Source organism: Maniola jurtina, chromosome 25 (assembly GCF_905333055.1).
Source record: "Maniola jurtina chromosome 25, ilManJurt1.1, whole genome shotgun sequence".
Taxonomy (NCBI): Eukaryota; Metazoa; Arthropoda; class Insecta; order Lepidoptera; family Nymphalidae; genus Maniola; species Maniola jurtina.
In genome coordinates this window covers 3228100-3243437 of record NC_060053.1, presented here as the reverse complement: position 1 = coordinate 3243437, position 15338 = coordinate 3228100, and the positions used below count along the sequence as shown (strand labels likewise).

General features: G+C 36.3%; 2 protein-coding genes across 5 annotated transcripts in view; both read left to right on the top strand.

Annotated features, from left to right (window-relative positions):
* LOC123878011 (glycerol kinase-like) overlaps positions 1-7104 on the top strand; it is a 50441-nt gene extending 43337 nt beyond the window's left edge. For 3 of the 4 annotated variants that reach the window (XM_045925030.1, XM_045925028.1, XM_045925029.1), the window contains exons 7-13: positions 169-274; positions 662-854; positions 1486-1663; positions 1848-1928; positions 2385-2509; positions 3063-3200; positions 3478-5410. In XM_045925030.1, the coding sequence (XP_045780986.1) occupies positions 169-274; positions 662-854; positions 1486-1663; positions 1848-1928; positions 2385-2509; positions 3063-3200; positions 3478-4085 (1429 nt within the window). In that variant the 3' untranslated portion in view covers positions 4086-5410. Of the gene's footprint in view, positions 1-168; positions 275-661; positions 855-1485; positions 1664-1847; positions 1929-2384; positions 2510-3062; positions 3201-3477; positions 5411-6874 lie in introns of those variants that run through there. The other variant, XM_045925031.1, reaches the window with a different exon arrangement.
* Positions 7105-10901: 3797 nt separating this feature from the next.
* On the top strand, positions 10902-13876 carry LOC123878019. The gene is made up of 5 exons (XM_045925042.1): positions 10902-11042; positions 11165-12050; positions 12636-12796; positions 12889-13006; positions 13662-13876. The coding sequence occupies exons 2-5, from the start codon at positions 11181-11183 to the stop codon at positions 13770-13772; spliced, it is 1260 nt and encodes a 419-aa protein (XP_045780998.1). The 5' UTR covers positions 10902-11042; positions 11165-11180; the 3' UTR covers positions 13773-13876.
* Positions 13877-15338: the final 1462 nt, after the last annotated feature.

The following is a 15338-nucleotide window of genomic DNA, read 5'->3' as shown; positions in this document are numbered from 1 at the left end:
AGGCATCTTCTAGGCAAGTGCGGTCCATCTTAGGCTGCATCATCACTTGCCAGTAGATCTGATTGCAGTCAAGCTCTATAAATCTTCTAAAATCTAGATCTATAAATTAAAAAAAAAACTTTCCGAGTAGGCAACAGAATATATTTTTATTGATTGTATTTTTTACAGGTTATTCGGTATACATAGAGATTCCCTACCACAGATATACAGCAGTTCAGAAATATATGGAGCAGTGAAAGATGGATCTATATTAAATGGAATTAGGATATCAGGCGTAAGTATAGGCTCGTTTTATTGATTAAACTTTGTCCACGGAAAGAAGTTAGTGCACTGTCTTTGGTACGTATTCAAAGGTTGCCGGTTCAAACCCCACCCGTTGCACTATTGTCGTACCCACTCTTGGCACAAACTTTACGCTTAATTGGAGGGGAAAGGGGAGAATTATTCATGATTGGCATGGCTAATATTCTTTATACATAAAAGTGGGTACGATTGTCACCTTTTGATGGTCAGAATTTTGTAAGACTTGTAAGATAATATTATAGTGGTGATAATTAATTACGTAAACTTAAATTGAAAGCTAAGTTTGAAGAAATGATTTGACTTTGACTTTACAAGAATGAGAAGTGAAAAAATCTCACAGGATCCAATTCAATTTCAGATTTTAGGCAACCAACAGTCAGCCTTAGTAGGCCAGAACTGCCTACAAGCAGGTCAAGCGAAAAACACTTACCGAAGTGGGTGTTTCCTACTATACAATACTGGAACTCGACGCGTGCAGTCCACTCACGGGTTATTGACCACCGTTGCCTACAAACTGGGACCAAACGCACCCGCTGTGTACGCTTTAGAAGGTATGTATAGATAGACGGACAAATTTTTTAATAGATAACCATCAACACAGTAGTTTTCAAAGTAAAACTTCTTTAGGCGCGACTTGGGAGTAACTCATATCTTTTGTGTTTAAAATGGCCGCCAAACAGAACAGCTGTATTGAGACCCCAATCTTTTATCGAGGCATTTAGCCACTAAATACTTGGTTCGTTACCAAGTATACAGAAGCCGGTGTTTCCTATTGTACAATACTGGAACTCGACGCGTGCAGTCCACTCACGGGTTATTGACCACCGTTGCCTACAAACTAGGACCAAACGCACCCGCTGTGTACGCTTTAGAAGGTATGTATAGACAGACAGACAAATTATTTTTTACTTGACAACTGCTAGAAGTGAAACTTGAGAATAACTCAGATATTTTCGGCTCTTCTCCGTAGAATTTTCTTTCCGAAATGGTGGTAGTCTTGACATAAATGGCACATACTATCCTATATTAAATCCTCTTTGAAAAGAGCAGCCGCCGAGTTTCTTGCTGGTTCTCCTCGGTAGAAAAGGCATTGCGAACCAGTGGCATTTGATGATTCAAATGTACTTGTAAAAGTTTAACAATAAAGTATTTCAATAAATAATTTCATTTTCATTTCTTCAGGCTCGATCGCAGTAGCGGGAGGCGCCATGAAATTCCTTCGGGATAACCTGAAACTTATCAAGGATGTCGCGCAAGACACGGAGCACATCGCCGGGCAAGTGTTTTCCACGGGAGACGTATACTTCGTGCCCGCCTTGAACGGATTGTACGCTCCATATTGGAGGAAGGACGCTAGAGGGTAAGAAAAAAATTATACCGTCCAAAAAATATAACTGTTCATCATATTCATCATTATCAATCGATAGATGTCCATATGACATAGGTATCTCTTTTTTTTTCGATACAAGTTAGCCCTTGGTAACTAGCCACGGCCGAAGCCTCCCACCAAACAAAACCTTTTTAGTTCAAACCTTTTGTTACAGAATCATCTGTGGTCTTACTGCGTTCACGACGAAAAATCACATCATACGAGCCGCTTTAGAGGCGGTCTGCTTTCAGACCAGGTAACTCAGAAATCATTTATAATCTTTTCTTTTTGGGTTCTGTACCTCAAAAAGAAATAAAAGGAGCCGTAGTTTTGGCTTTGCCGTAGCCAGTTTCTCTTCTTCTGTCAGTCAGTCAGTTCTGTCAGTTTCTGGTTCTTCTCGGTGGGAACGGGAACAATCCCGTGGGAACTCTCCTTTTTCGGGATAAAAGTTGCCTATGTCAATTTCTGGGACGCAAGCTACCACTGTACCAAACATATAAAACGGTTTAACGAATGGGTCTTTGAGAATCCCATGGGAAATCTTCGATTTTCTATGATAAAAATATATATAGTAGCCTATGTCCGTTCCCGAGATAATTTCGACAAAAACGTTTTAACTGTTGGGCCATGAAAAGCTAGTAGACAGACAGACAGACACACTTTTGTAATATTAGTATGGATTATATTCTATTCTATTTTATGTTTGTAACAGGGATATCCTTGAAGCGATGAACAAGGACTGCGGCATGCCTCTGTCAAAACTGCACGTGGATGGAAAGATGACTTCCAATGATCTACTGATGCAACTGCAGGCCGACTTAGTTGGGATTCCTGTGTGTAAGTAATGCAGCATTTTTACTGATAACTAATATAAAGACAGGTGATTACTACTGATACGATACCATAAAAGAAAAACACGAAAAAAATATTTTAAAAAACCTGCATTATTTAGAAGTTCGCTAAGTAATGCCAATAAAACATCTGACTGACGCCAGAGGTCAACGAACATTGCGTAGTCGCCTGCAATGACAAATCTGAAAACTCTTTTGGAATCATAAAGGATTTCTGCACTTTGCATTGGGTTTTCTGCGATTATAGTCAGTTATTATCACCCCAAAAAGCCTCGAAAATAAAACAATATTATCGAAGGTTTTCGGGTTGATGATTATGAAAATGACGTCCATTCATTAAGGGGTTTCATTCAGTAATTTTGGATGCATGCCTGAAAGTTTTCAAATGTTTTTGATGGTTTTAAGTCTACCAATCTGCAGTGCCTAAATCCCTTTTTCTGAGGTTTGAGAAACCCCGTTTTGAGACAAGACCAGTGTTGAGTAATAGGCGGGCGATGGGTTGAAATTATGACGATAATGAAGTTTGGGTGTACTTCCAGTGCGTGCCCAATCGTGGGACATGTCAGCGCTGGGCGTGGCTATCGTGGCGGGACATTCCGTGGGCGTGTGGAGCTGCGAGCGGTGGCGGCACCACGCTACTCCGGCCGACACCTTCCTACCCACCACCACTGATGATGGTAAGATAAGTTTCTATTTTGGGCGTATTCCCAGTGCGTGCCCAGTCGTGGGACATGTCAGCGCTGGGCGTGGCCATCGTGGCAGGATATTCCATGGACGTGTGGAGCTGCGAGCGGTGTCGACACCACGCGACTCTGGGTAGGTACATAAAATTCTTAAAAAATCAAAATGGCGGATTTTTTGTTCTTTAGTGTGCGGAAAAAGATGCATTGTAGATAGTTGTAGAAGAGAAAAGATGCAAGAAGTCTTTTAAATTACATATTTTTTTGTCTCCAGACCGCGACGCGCGATACACGAAATGGAAGATGGCGGTGCAACGCTCCCTCGGCTGGGCGACGACCAAGAAATCCATCGCCATGACAGGTCAGAAACGAAAGAATAGCATCCTTCCAGGCGAAGCCCTCACTCCCCCACACAGCCGGAAAAACTCCTACGACATCGAGAACATTATAAACAACATACGCCCACCGCCGGAAGACGCTGACGTCATACTAGACGAGATTATCCAATACTCGGCCAGAAAGTTCTCCATATTCGTCCCCCTAAAGCAACCCAAAGACGAACACACTATTCTAGACGACGCAGAGTACTATATGAGCAAAAAGGAGTGCGATTATGACATGTGTCAGTGTTGCCAGGGTAAGAAAAAGGTTCTGACAGACTGGCAGACTATAGAGGAGATCATAGAGAACGATCCAGAGATAATTTTTGATGACGACAAACCGGTTGTGTGCGAAACCAAGCGGGATAGCGTTTGTGTTTATGACGAATTAGGGGATTTACCTGTAAGGGGTGCCATCAAAAAGCGGATACATATTAAGAAAATACCCGCGATTTTTCGAAATATTCGCAATAGGTTCACTAATAGTCCGTCGCCAACGTGAATGTCTAATACGAATATGTACGGAGAAGTAACGTTATATGTTTTAGCGTTCTAGATAAATAACGTTACATTTAACGTTATGAATAAATAACGTTATATATACCGTTATAAATTACGTTATATTCATTAGCGTTAATTTTGTTTTTTTTAGTTGTAATAATTGGTTAACTACAACCGTCCATAAGAAATAGTTATATTAATCGATTTTTTATTGTTGGGAAGAACAAAGTTAGCGTCCGGGTATAAGTGCGACAGCCCATGCGACTTTTTTGGCAACCTCCCTGACACAGTGGGCTGGGACAAGTTGGAAATTGTCAAAAGTTAGTCAAAGTTAGTTCTGATCTGGTTTGTTCATAAGGCTACAGCCATATCTGGCTGGTGTAATTTTACCGTCTGACATTACTTCACGTTACCAAAATAACGTTTTCGGTTATACCGATGAGGAGAGTCGGAATTTCGTTTTCGTTTCGTTATTTTTTTCGTTATTTGAATCACATCGAATATTTTGAAAACTCTCGGGTATTTTTTTCTCGCTTCGCACATCGAATGTTAATTCCTAGGTATTAGGTATTACTTTATAGGTATTATTACTTAATTAATTACATACTTACAGGGATTTAGAAAATATCGTTATGTAGCTATTTCATTGGAAGGACTTGAAATTTACTATACAAATACGGACCGTATTTGGATAGAAAATTTCAATAATAGCTTACAGTACTAGTTCGTTTGCGCAGAAAAGCATAAATAATGAATTAACGCCGACTAAAATTGAATGTACATCAAGGAAATACAGACCTTATTGCTTGTTGTCAAGATTTCAAACACAAAAGCAACAGAAACTCGGGCTATCTCGCATAATTCTCATCCCATCTGATAAGTACTTGTAAAAAACATGGCGCAAAGGCAACAACCAATAGCGAGCATACGCGCGCTATGATTGGCTGAGTTATTTTCACGCTATTCAAAAATATGATTTCTGCGCAAGTAAATCGGTATAACTTATAATATTGGTAGTACTGTAGTGTTATACCCAAGAAGTTTATATGACATTATGTTTTTTGGTAATACCCAAGTATACTCGTACCTATAAAGGATCGGTTGGAAAATGGCGACCCAAATCATTCTCTCTCACTCACTCACTATGAGACAATATAGTGTGTAAGTGAGATGCTATGATTAACGCCGCCAATACAGATATTTATACTAAATCCCTTTAGTAGGTATGTATAGTTGTTATATTTTTATTAAAACAATGTAAATGGCTCACATACTTAACTTTTAAGGCTTCACTTGAACTTAAAAATAAAAGTATTATTTTACCTACTAAAGGTCTTTTTTTTTTAATATTTCTAATTTTTTTAATATACTTTCGTTTAATACTTTTGCATGATGCACGAAGTCTATGTCTAACAATAATCTTCTATGTGCATGTTAGTAGAAGAAAAATAATACCTAAATAATAATAAAACTACCTTCAGAAAATATAAGAGCTTTAAAGCTATGGTCAAATTGCGATGAATCCCGCGCGGGTTGCGCGATTTGAATCGGTTTGACCAAAGCTTTTAGTGGTAAAGCCATGCTTTGTCTCGTTCTGGCATATTATCTTTTCAATTCGTAAGAGTAAGACAAAACAAATTAAAACGTGTTTTGCCTAACTTGCGTTCGGTTTGTCCTATAGTATTCGGTGGATTGGTACTGTGTAAATCAATGTTTTTTTTTCAAAAGTAGAGATTGTTTATGAAATTATTCTTTTATTTAAATGTTAGTTTCATTTGTTCGAAGAAGTTTCATTTGTTGAAATAATTTCATTTATTTAGTAATTAAATTCTGCTCAAAGTTTAGCTATCAATGTTATGATTAATGTGTCAAAGTAGAAATTTTATATGCAATTTTCTAGTCTTTTATTTATATATTAAGTTTCATTTCCTTAATGGAAAAGTTTCATTTAAGTATTTAACACGTGTTTAATGATGATTTTTTTAACGAAAATGTTACAGTAAAATTTGAAGCTAGCCTTATCTAATTACTGTACAAATCATACCCGCGTGGAATGATGCCAAGAATACTAGCTGCATTTCCTCGCCGGACAGCCAGGCTGATCCTTTGCGCAAAAAATGAGCCAGCCCTTCTGTCACTAGATGAGGCTAGTAACCGTGGTGAAATGTATCCAAAGTTGATTAAGTTTTGCTCAAAGTTTAGATATCAAATCTATTCTTAATACCTCAAAAGTGACGTAGAAAATCCACCACCACACAATTGAAAATAAAAAAGATAAGTTGTTTATAGAAATATAATAATTTATATATTTTCATTAGCTAGTAAATTAACCCGCTTTAATACAAGGCACAATTCATTGGGCTGGTAATAAACAACACAGAATGTTTCATATGCTTAAAAAAAGTTACGATTTTTTAGGTTTCATATTTTAAATAATATCATTTGTATTAATGGGGTAGTTTTAAGAATTTCCAATACTATAATATTCTTTTTCATTTATTTTCTTTCTATTTTTTGATGAATTTCTAATTATTTATCTTTTTCTTTAAACAATAATTATTTTCATCCCATTTTCTTAACACCTTGTTTCATGATATATTATATTTTGTACAAATAATTATGTATTAAGTAAGTAATTTAGATAAGTTCATAATTGAAGGAACTTTTTAATTTTTCGGATCCGTAACACAAATATGCGAATTGCCATTTTTCATAAATTTTTTTATAAAGTACTTACATATAATTTTTTTTTTTTTTAATGTACTTACATAGAACTTTTTTTTTTTACAGAAGAACGATACAGACTGCTGGCTTCGATTCCAGCGACTCTATACCTCATTGGTAGCTTCACGATGCTAGTCGTTTCTAGTATACTTAAGGATAGTTGATTATGAGCTTTAATGTATAAGGAATAAGTGTCAATTTGCCATTTGTTATATTTCCACACAGTGTGTAAAGGTGTTCGCCCAATGTACAGGACGTGCCATACGGGACTATCAATTACGTAAATATGCTAGAGCGATATGCAATATGGCTGCATGTTGCATTAATTTAAAATGTAGCAAGGAACGTCGGCAGACTGTTTAGACACAGCATAATGTTTCAGCATACAAGTGTAAATTAAAAATTTTCAACACCCCCGACAAGTGAAGGTTACAGTAACTAGAAAAGAGCTGATAACTTTCAAACAGTTGAACCGATTTTCTTGGACTATTCCGCGCCTACGATCCAAAGTATCTGAGTTTTCCAAAACATCAATTTCAAATAAATAATTATGTATATCTAGGCAATGTCCATCTTGACAGCTTGACATTTGTCAATTGACACTTGAATATTATGAACCTAAGTGTTATCTAACCTTCTTTTCTACAAGAAAACTATAAAAGAGCTGATAACTTTTAAACGGCTGAACCAATTTTTTTGGATTATAGCTAAGAACACTCTCGATCAAGCCACCTTTCAAACAAAAAAAAAGTAAATTAAAATCGGTTCATTCGTTTAGGCGCTACGATGCCACAGACAGATACACAGACACACAGATACACACGTCAAACTTATGACACCCCTCTTTTTGGGTCGGGGGTTAAAAATAGACTGTCACATGCATTGATATAGTACGTATAAATGACAGATCACGAACAAAACGACATCGCTTAGCGTGTCATTGGCCAGGTTTTTTTTAAATGAGAGTAAAAGTATTTATTCTAAAAAGAAAAATAAAACCGACTTCAAAAACTAGCATAATAAAACAAAATTAGAAATACAAGTGTAAAGCTCGCCCGACTTCATACCTAGGTACATTACACGTGTAGCTAAACAAAAATTATTTTTCACTTTTTAGTGTTTGTGGTTTTTGAAGTCCGTTTTATTGTTCTTTTAAATTTTTTAAATTTCACAATTTTTAGTGGCCCCACTATACTATAATATGCTATGCCCCATTAAAACCCTACTGTTTACTAAGCTATTACACTGATCGCGAGCCATTTGCTCTTATTCATTGAGGAGTTCTGTTCTCCATCTCCTAAGATATTCATCAGATATTCACCAAACTACAATGACGAGTGAGCAAAATGTATGCATTATATTGAAAAATATGTATCAAAGACCCGTAAAAGTTGTAACTAGTCAAAGGCACGCCCTGTACAGTCGGCGAAAACCTTAAGAATGTTCGTATCTACTTTGTTTTTATAATTTGTTTGACTTTCTGCATTCATTTAACCTATTTTAGTATAAAAACGAAAATAATGCTCAATAAGTCTTTATATTTTGTTCCTATTTATTAATTTGTTAAAATATCAACGTTTCCTTTAGGTAGGTATAAAATAAGCACAATTTTAACTACAAAATCGATTCAGATGATTTTTCCTATTAGAGCAAGATCCCAATGCTGCCAGACCTTCCTTGTTTTCTGAGAAACAAAATGTGTGGGATAGATGCCCGCGAAATTCAAATTTAATTTGGTTGTTCGCAATTTGTAAACTAATACGACAAAGTAGGCTTATGGCACTTTTATTGCGCCAATGGCAGTATTATCCTCACGGGTTTATATAAAAATCTTTACTTGAAAGGGTCCAGTTTAAGAAATTAGTTATATTATCAACTAATTTGTGAGTTACTCATGTAAAACTCATTATTTTGACTAATTTCGAAAACTGAACACTTTTAAGTAAAGATTTTTATGTAATCCTGTGAAGATGATACTGACACTGTCGGAATTAGAATGCCATAAGCCTACTAAGTCGTATTAATTTAGATTTCGCGGGCAGACCCGTCTCTTGCACCACTAACACTACTCTATCCCACATATTTTGTTTCTCAGAAAATAAGGAACGTCTGGTGACAGTGGGATTTTGGACCATAAAGTAAAATGTTAAGTGCTGTGTAAGTTTAGATTTGACGAGTCATAATTTATTATTTAAGTATTAAGTAATATTATCATTCCTATGCAAGTAACAAATTACTAACTTTTAGTTCAACTGAAAATGTTAAATATAATTTACTAGCTAACCCGGTAATGTGGCTAATCTATTATACCAGAAACCTTTCTTCAAGTGCCCACAACAATTGTACAAAGTTTCAACTCGATCAGATAACCTTTGCGAGAAGGCCGTGCCACCAAGCGATTTAGCGTTCCGGTACGATGTGTAGAAACCAAAGGGGTATGAGTTTAATAAAAAACTGACATACCCCTGGTTAGCCCGCATCATCACTTACCACCAGGTGAGATTGCAGTCAAGGGCTAACTTGTATCTGAACAGATAAATTTTAAAAAAGCGTCGTATCATTTTCTTTTAACTTTCTCGCAAGGTCCACTTCTCCAAAGCGTAGATATATATGGGGAACACAAGAGCTCTGAATTGCCGGGTTGGGACTAACATATATTATGGGAAACACAAGCGCTCTGTGGCCAGGGTTTATGACGAAAAAGTTGAACTACAGCTAGGCTATTTGTTACAAATTAAAAAACTGAAATTCATATGACAATTAGTTTTTGCATTTTAAACTTTTTATTAGCTTAGTTAAGTATTTCTATTTGTTTAGGCTATTTATTATTTATTGTGATATTACTTTTTGATACAGTAATTTATTTGATAATAATTTTTGTATTTTTTTTTTGTATTGTACTTAACTAAGTTGGGTTATTGCATTATTTTTATTTATGTTAGTAGTTTTGTAATCTATTATGAAAATTATGATAATTTCGATTTCAACGACATTCTATCAATTTGTTAATTTTATTCAACTGCATTGAAATAAAGCATTTATTGTTGGTTCAACTTGTTTCATTTTATATCTAGAAATATTAATAATGATAATGAGGGTCCAGCTGCACCAGTCCAGTGTGTGTGTAAACACAGCTGCACTCTCTATTCCCTCACTCTCAGCCCGATGGGACGGAAATCCGACACGACCGGAGAAACATCTACTATCGAGAGACTACATGAACTTCGTATAGCGTCAGCGGATCGCCTCGCACGCTGACGCTATGGTGTTGATGTAGTGAGTTTATGTCCACAGAAGTCCATATTCGAGGAAACTTTCAGCCTTTATAAATAATGAAGGTGGCCCTCGCTGGCTCGCAATTAATAATAATTTATTTAATGCTGTTTCAAAGTTCGTGCCATTTTGCAATTTCTTTTTTTTCTCTCGTCTGGCTTTATACAGATTAGCCAATGTCAAGTTCGTAGTTATTTACAAGTTAGGCGAATTTTAACAAGAAAAAGGCACCGCAGGCGCGCTAGCAAACGGCAACACAGACAAGTCCTCAATTTCTTTTTTTTTTTTTTCGTCTGGCTTTACACTGATTAGCCAATGTCAAGTTAGGGAAACTATATGTAGGTATAAGTATGGACGCCGTCTGTGCCGGCGCCCGCCGACATACACGCGGCGCCCTTTTAGAGCGCCTCCCACTCAGTTCTGCCACCAATAAACACCAGCAGAACACAAAAACCGGCCACTTCCAACAAAAAATACTCGAAAAAGGCACAACACGCGCGCCAGCAAACGCCACCACAGACGAAGTCCCCTCAATTTCTTACAATACCGCCAAAATCGGTTGTCAAAGCGACGAGTTGAAAGGGTCCAGCAAAGACTACAATATTATACTGGGGTCCAGTTCAAGATCCAGTTAGTTCTAGTATCGACTATAACTCACAAACTAGTCGATACTAGAACTAACTTCTAAAACTAAATTAGGTAATTAGGTAAGTTAATAATAAAGTGCTGTGAAAAATCTTGTTTTGCTCTGTTTTGGTGAAACATTTTATTTTTTCGTTCAGTAATTAATTTGACAGAAAAACAGGTTGACCAACATAAATAAGAGCAGAACAAATGTCAAAATCACGAGTTCTTATCAAATTATCACTAATGTAAAATTTTCAATATGTAATTGCTTTGAATAACAATAATACTTCCAACTGGAAACAAAATGCTAGATACAATAAAATTCTAGACCGAGGTAGGTACCTACGTAATTAAGTAGGAGCTATAACATTATATTTTCTTAGGTACACCGTACAAAAAAGGATACCTAGGTCCTAGTTACTTAAAATTTAAAAAACTAAAAATTTTTTATTTCAGTGCAAAAAATAAGAATATGAGTGAAGAAGCGTATATAAATAAACTGCCATTCGAACTCTTCGAAATAATATTGCGAAAAATCAACGGGTCTGTCCTAGGAAAATGTAGAAGAGTATGCAGAGGCTGGAAAGAACTAATTGACAGTTCAGAGTATTTGTGGCACGAAAAATGTCGAAAGGAGTTCAAAAATTCCTCGAAAATCGCTAAAAGGAAATCTGGTAACCAATGTTCTTGGTATCACATATACAGGAATCTTTATCAATGGTCTGATTTAAGAGGATACGACATAGAAATAAGGGAATTCTTCAAGTTTTCCTTGAGCGACATTTCACATGTTTTAAGCATCGATTACGGAATTTTACCATTAAGAGACGACAGAGGTACATTTCTGTATGACACGAGTACATTAAAATATATTACTGTTGCTTTACCAGAACGAAACTGTTTAAAAATTATGAATAACGATAATGTAACAATTATACAAGTTAAATCAGGCATATACATACAACGAACAGTTGATATTGATACTCCAGAATTTGCAACTGAAGCGTTTTTGAAAATGGATGATTTTATACTGACGAACAACGTATTGTATCTTCACCAAAACCGAGAAATTTTCTCATTGGATCTAACACTCCAAGAATTTACACCAGAATTTATCGTTACAATAGATTATAATATCAAAGAAATGCAGTATAGCGAAGGTGTATTATATTTGTTTACTGACTATGGATATATAGCGACCGTCGATATGAGTAATAATTATTCCAAAGTGAAATACAGACCTATAAATTGTCCTGTAGAATGGATCAAGCAGATCAAACATATAAGTGCAGTGGACGACAAAAATTTTGTATGTTACTCACGAAATTTAATTAAAATAGAGGTAAGAAAACTACCAATTGTTAACACTGAATTAAAAAGCACCTGATGTTTCCTATTCTGGTTTTAAAATCCATACTAATATTATACTTAACAAAAGTGTTTGTCTGTCTGTTGCCTTTTCACGGCCCATCTGTTTGATTTTGACAAAACTTGATACAACTTTGCATCCATGAAATAACTTTTTATCGTGGAAAATCAAAGAATTCTCACTGCATTTTTAAAAACCGAAATCCACCATCATTTAGGTTTTAGTGTATCATACATAGCTGTATCTTATTTATTTATATATAGAGAATATAGAGAATGATATACATTGCCGTTAACATATTGTAATGTCATAGGGAATGAGCTATTCTGAAAAAACTGGGCAAAAAGTGCACTTTAATCATAATAAGGATTTCATTAGGAAGGATCGGGAAGGTACTCATTTTTAATGATTGGAAGAAATTAAAAACTTTATCTTGTATTTCGATACTGCTGACTCAAATAAATGACCAGTTTATTTAACTGAATGATAGTCTATACATGTACATGATTTTTTTGTATGACACCTAGTAGTTTAATTTATTTTGCCTTGCTATTGCAGGTAGACCAATACAAGCACCTTTATTTGGAGTTTCCACCAATCACAGCATTGTTTTTCTACGTGGACATCATATTGCTTGGCACAGGCGATGGAAAGATTTTACTATACAGACTGTCCAGTCAAGAGACATCATTTAAACCAATGTTTGAAACTCTGGCAAGGTATTTCATTTTTTTCAAAATTTTGATAGACCAAAGTTTTAAATTTTTGAAAATACGGGTCTTATATACATTCATCTATTTATACTCACAAGGTTACCTGACGGAAAAGTCGCCGTGCAATTAGATGTATGCGAAAGAAGATCTGGACCTTTAATAGTGGCGTCTACGTTTTTCGAACTCTACGTCATAGAAATACCCTTTTTCCCTTATGTAAGTAGTATTACTTTACAAATTTTTTAAAAGCTTAACATAATTTTTTTTAAAAATCCAATAGGAACCCATATTTCCCTATATTTAGAGTAGCCTGAGGGTGCCTTTCCACCAGAAATGTGCTATGCAGCTATGCTACGAAGAAGTGAAATCTATGCTACGAAAATATGTGACCGTTTCCACCAATACTAAGCTATGTAGCTGATCGAGGAGGATGCGCTATGAAGATGCGCCGCCGCAAAGTAGCTGCGCGAGAAAGATGCGCAGCTCGAGCTATGCGATGTATCGATAGTAGGGAAGCAGTGAGAGCGACGCGGTGAGGAGAGAGGCGCTCACGCGTCCTGCCGAGCCTGCACATAGCTACACCACTCGCGACTGCCCATAGCAGGCATCCATAGCACGCATCCTTCCATATAAAAAACATATCTTAGTTAAATCCGTTTCCACCAGTGCTAAGCTATGTGCACCAATTAATATGATTGGTGGATATTTAACGCATCCATAGCAACGTAGCATAGCACATCTCTGGTGGAAAAGCAGCCTTAATCCCTTCTTGCATAGTCCTGTAGGAGTTCCTTTTTATTTTTTATAGATATGGAACCCTAAAATCAATCATTGTTTATGCCTTTCATAAATTTGTTTTGTAAATTTTCAGGAACAGCAGAGCGCAAAATCAACTTTTACTGCGGACAAAATGCACATGTACAAAAGGATGCAAAAACTTAAAGAAAGATTGAAATCTAATAGTCATTTAAATTCGTATTAGTCGAAATTGACTTTTACATCTATACTAATACTAATAAATAAAATTGAAGTGTTGTGTCTGTTTGAACGGGCTAATCTTCGGAATGGCTAAACCTATTTTGACGGGACTTTAACAGATAAGTAGAGGATTAACCAAGGAGTAACATAAGCTACTTTTTTAACCGACTTTTGGATTCCAACTCCTCAATCCTGATGCTGCAGGGGATCTGCCAAATTCACTCGGGCGAAGCTGCGGGCATCTAGTTTGAAGTAGACAACAAGTAATTAAAAAACCCCCGGTCAAGTGCGAGTCAGACTCGCGCACTGAGGGTGCCGTACTCAGGTATTTTTTCCAACATTTTGCACAATAAATCAAAAACTATCATACATAAAAATAAATAAAAATCTGTTTTAGAATGTACAAGTAAAGCCCTTTCATATGAAACCCCACTTGGTATAGTTATCTTACTTTGGAAATTGAAACACATTTTAATTTTTTTTAAATGATGTAACCACAAATTCGCGGTTTTCAGATTTATTCCTGTACTTGTGCTATAAGACCTACCCTACCTACCAAATTTCATGATTCTAGGTCAACGGAAAGTACCCTATATGTTTCTTGACAGACACGACGGACGGACGGACAGACAGACAGACAACAAAGTGATCCTATAATGGTTCCGTTTTTCCAAAAACCCTGACTGCGGTTTGCACTGCACCTTTTTCAGCCCACATAGAAACCAAATAGTATTATGTAGAACTTAGAATACTACAGAATACATTATTGTACTGTAATAGTTTTAAATAAATAGGTAGTCCTTAAATAAATATTTATTGTCATTATTTATTAATGTTTTAAGATTTTAATCTTTGTTAGTAAAATGATAAAAACGAATAATAAAATGGTTCAAAACCACCCATAGTAGATGTTTTTGTTTTATTTTTCTACTATTACTACTACCACTACTACTGCTATTAACAAGCTGAAGTGGTAGTGGGCAGGCCATGCCTGTCGTAGAGGCGATGGCCGTTGGAGCCGGAAAGTCCTTGAGTGGAGACCGGAGACAAGCGTAGTGTGGGACGCCCTCCAGCACGATGGACCGACGATATAAAGCGGCTGGCGGGAAGTGGCTGGATGAGGAAGGCTGAGGACCGGGTGTGGTGGCGCTTTATAGGGAAGGCATATGTCCAACAGTGGACATCCACAGGCTGATGATGATGACTATTACTAGGTACTACAGAATCCTGAGAAGAAACGCGTAACGTTTTTGTCTATGAATTTTATTTATCATAGACAAATAGCACATGAGTAGATATCCAAATAGGTAGTTTCCCGTGGCCTTGGGGCGTTGGCACTAAATGTATGGACGAATTCAAACTTTGAAATGATGGTCTATAAGGTTCATTTTACTATGACTTTTAAGTGTTGTCTCTATTTATCTAATTCTAGTATTTAGGTACCTTTATGGAAAAGATAAGTGTGTACAGAAAATCTTATTTTATGAATAATTAGAGGATGCCCGCGACTTCGTCCGCGTGGATTTAGGTTTTTAAAGATCCCGTGGGACCTGTTTGATTTTCCGGGGTA

Excerpts from the sequence above, each read along its gene's own strand:
- LOC123878019 (XM_045925042.1), top strand. The coding sequence starts at position 11,181 with ATGAGTGAAGAAGCGTATATAAATAAACTGCCATTCGAACTCTTCGAA. Across the intron at positions 12,051-12,635 it reads GAAATTTAATTAAAATAGAG|GTAGACCAATACAAGCACCT; the intron begins GTAAGAAAACTA and ends TTGCTATTGCAG. Across the intron at positions 13,007-13,661 it reads AAATACCCTTTTTCCCTTAT|GAACAGCAGAGCGCAAAATC; the intron begins GTAAGTAGTATT and ends GTAAATTTTCAG.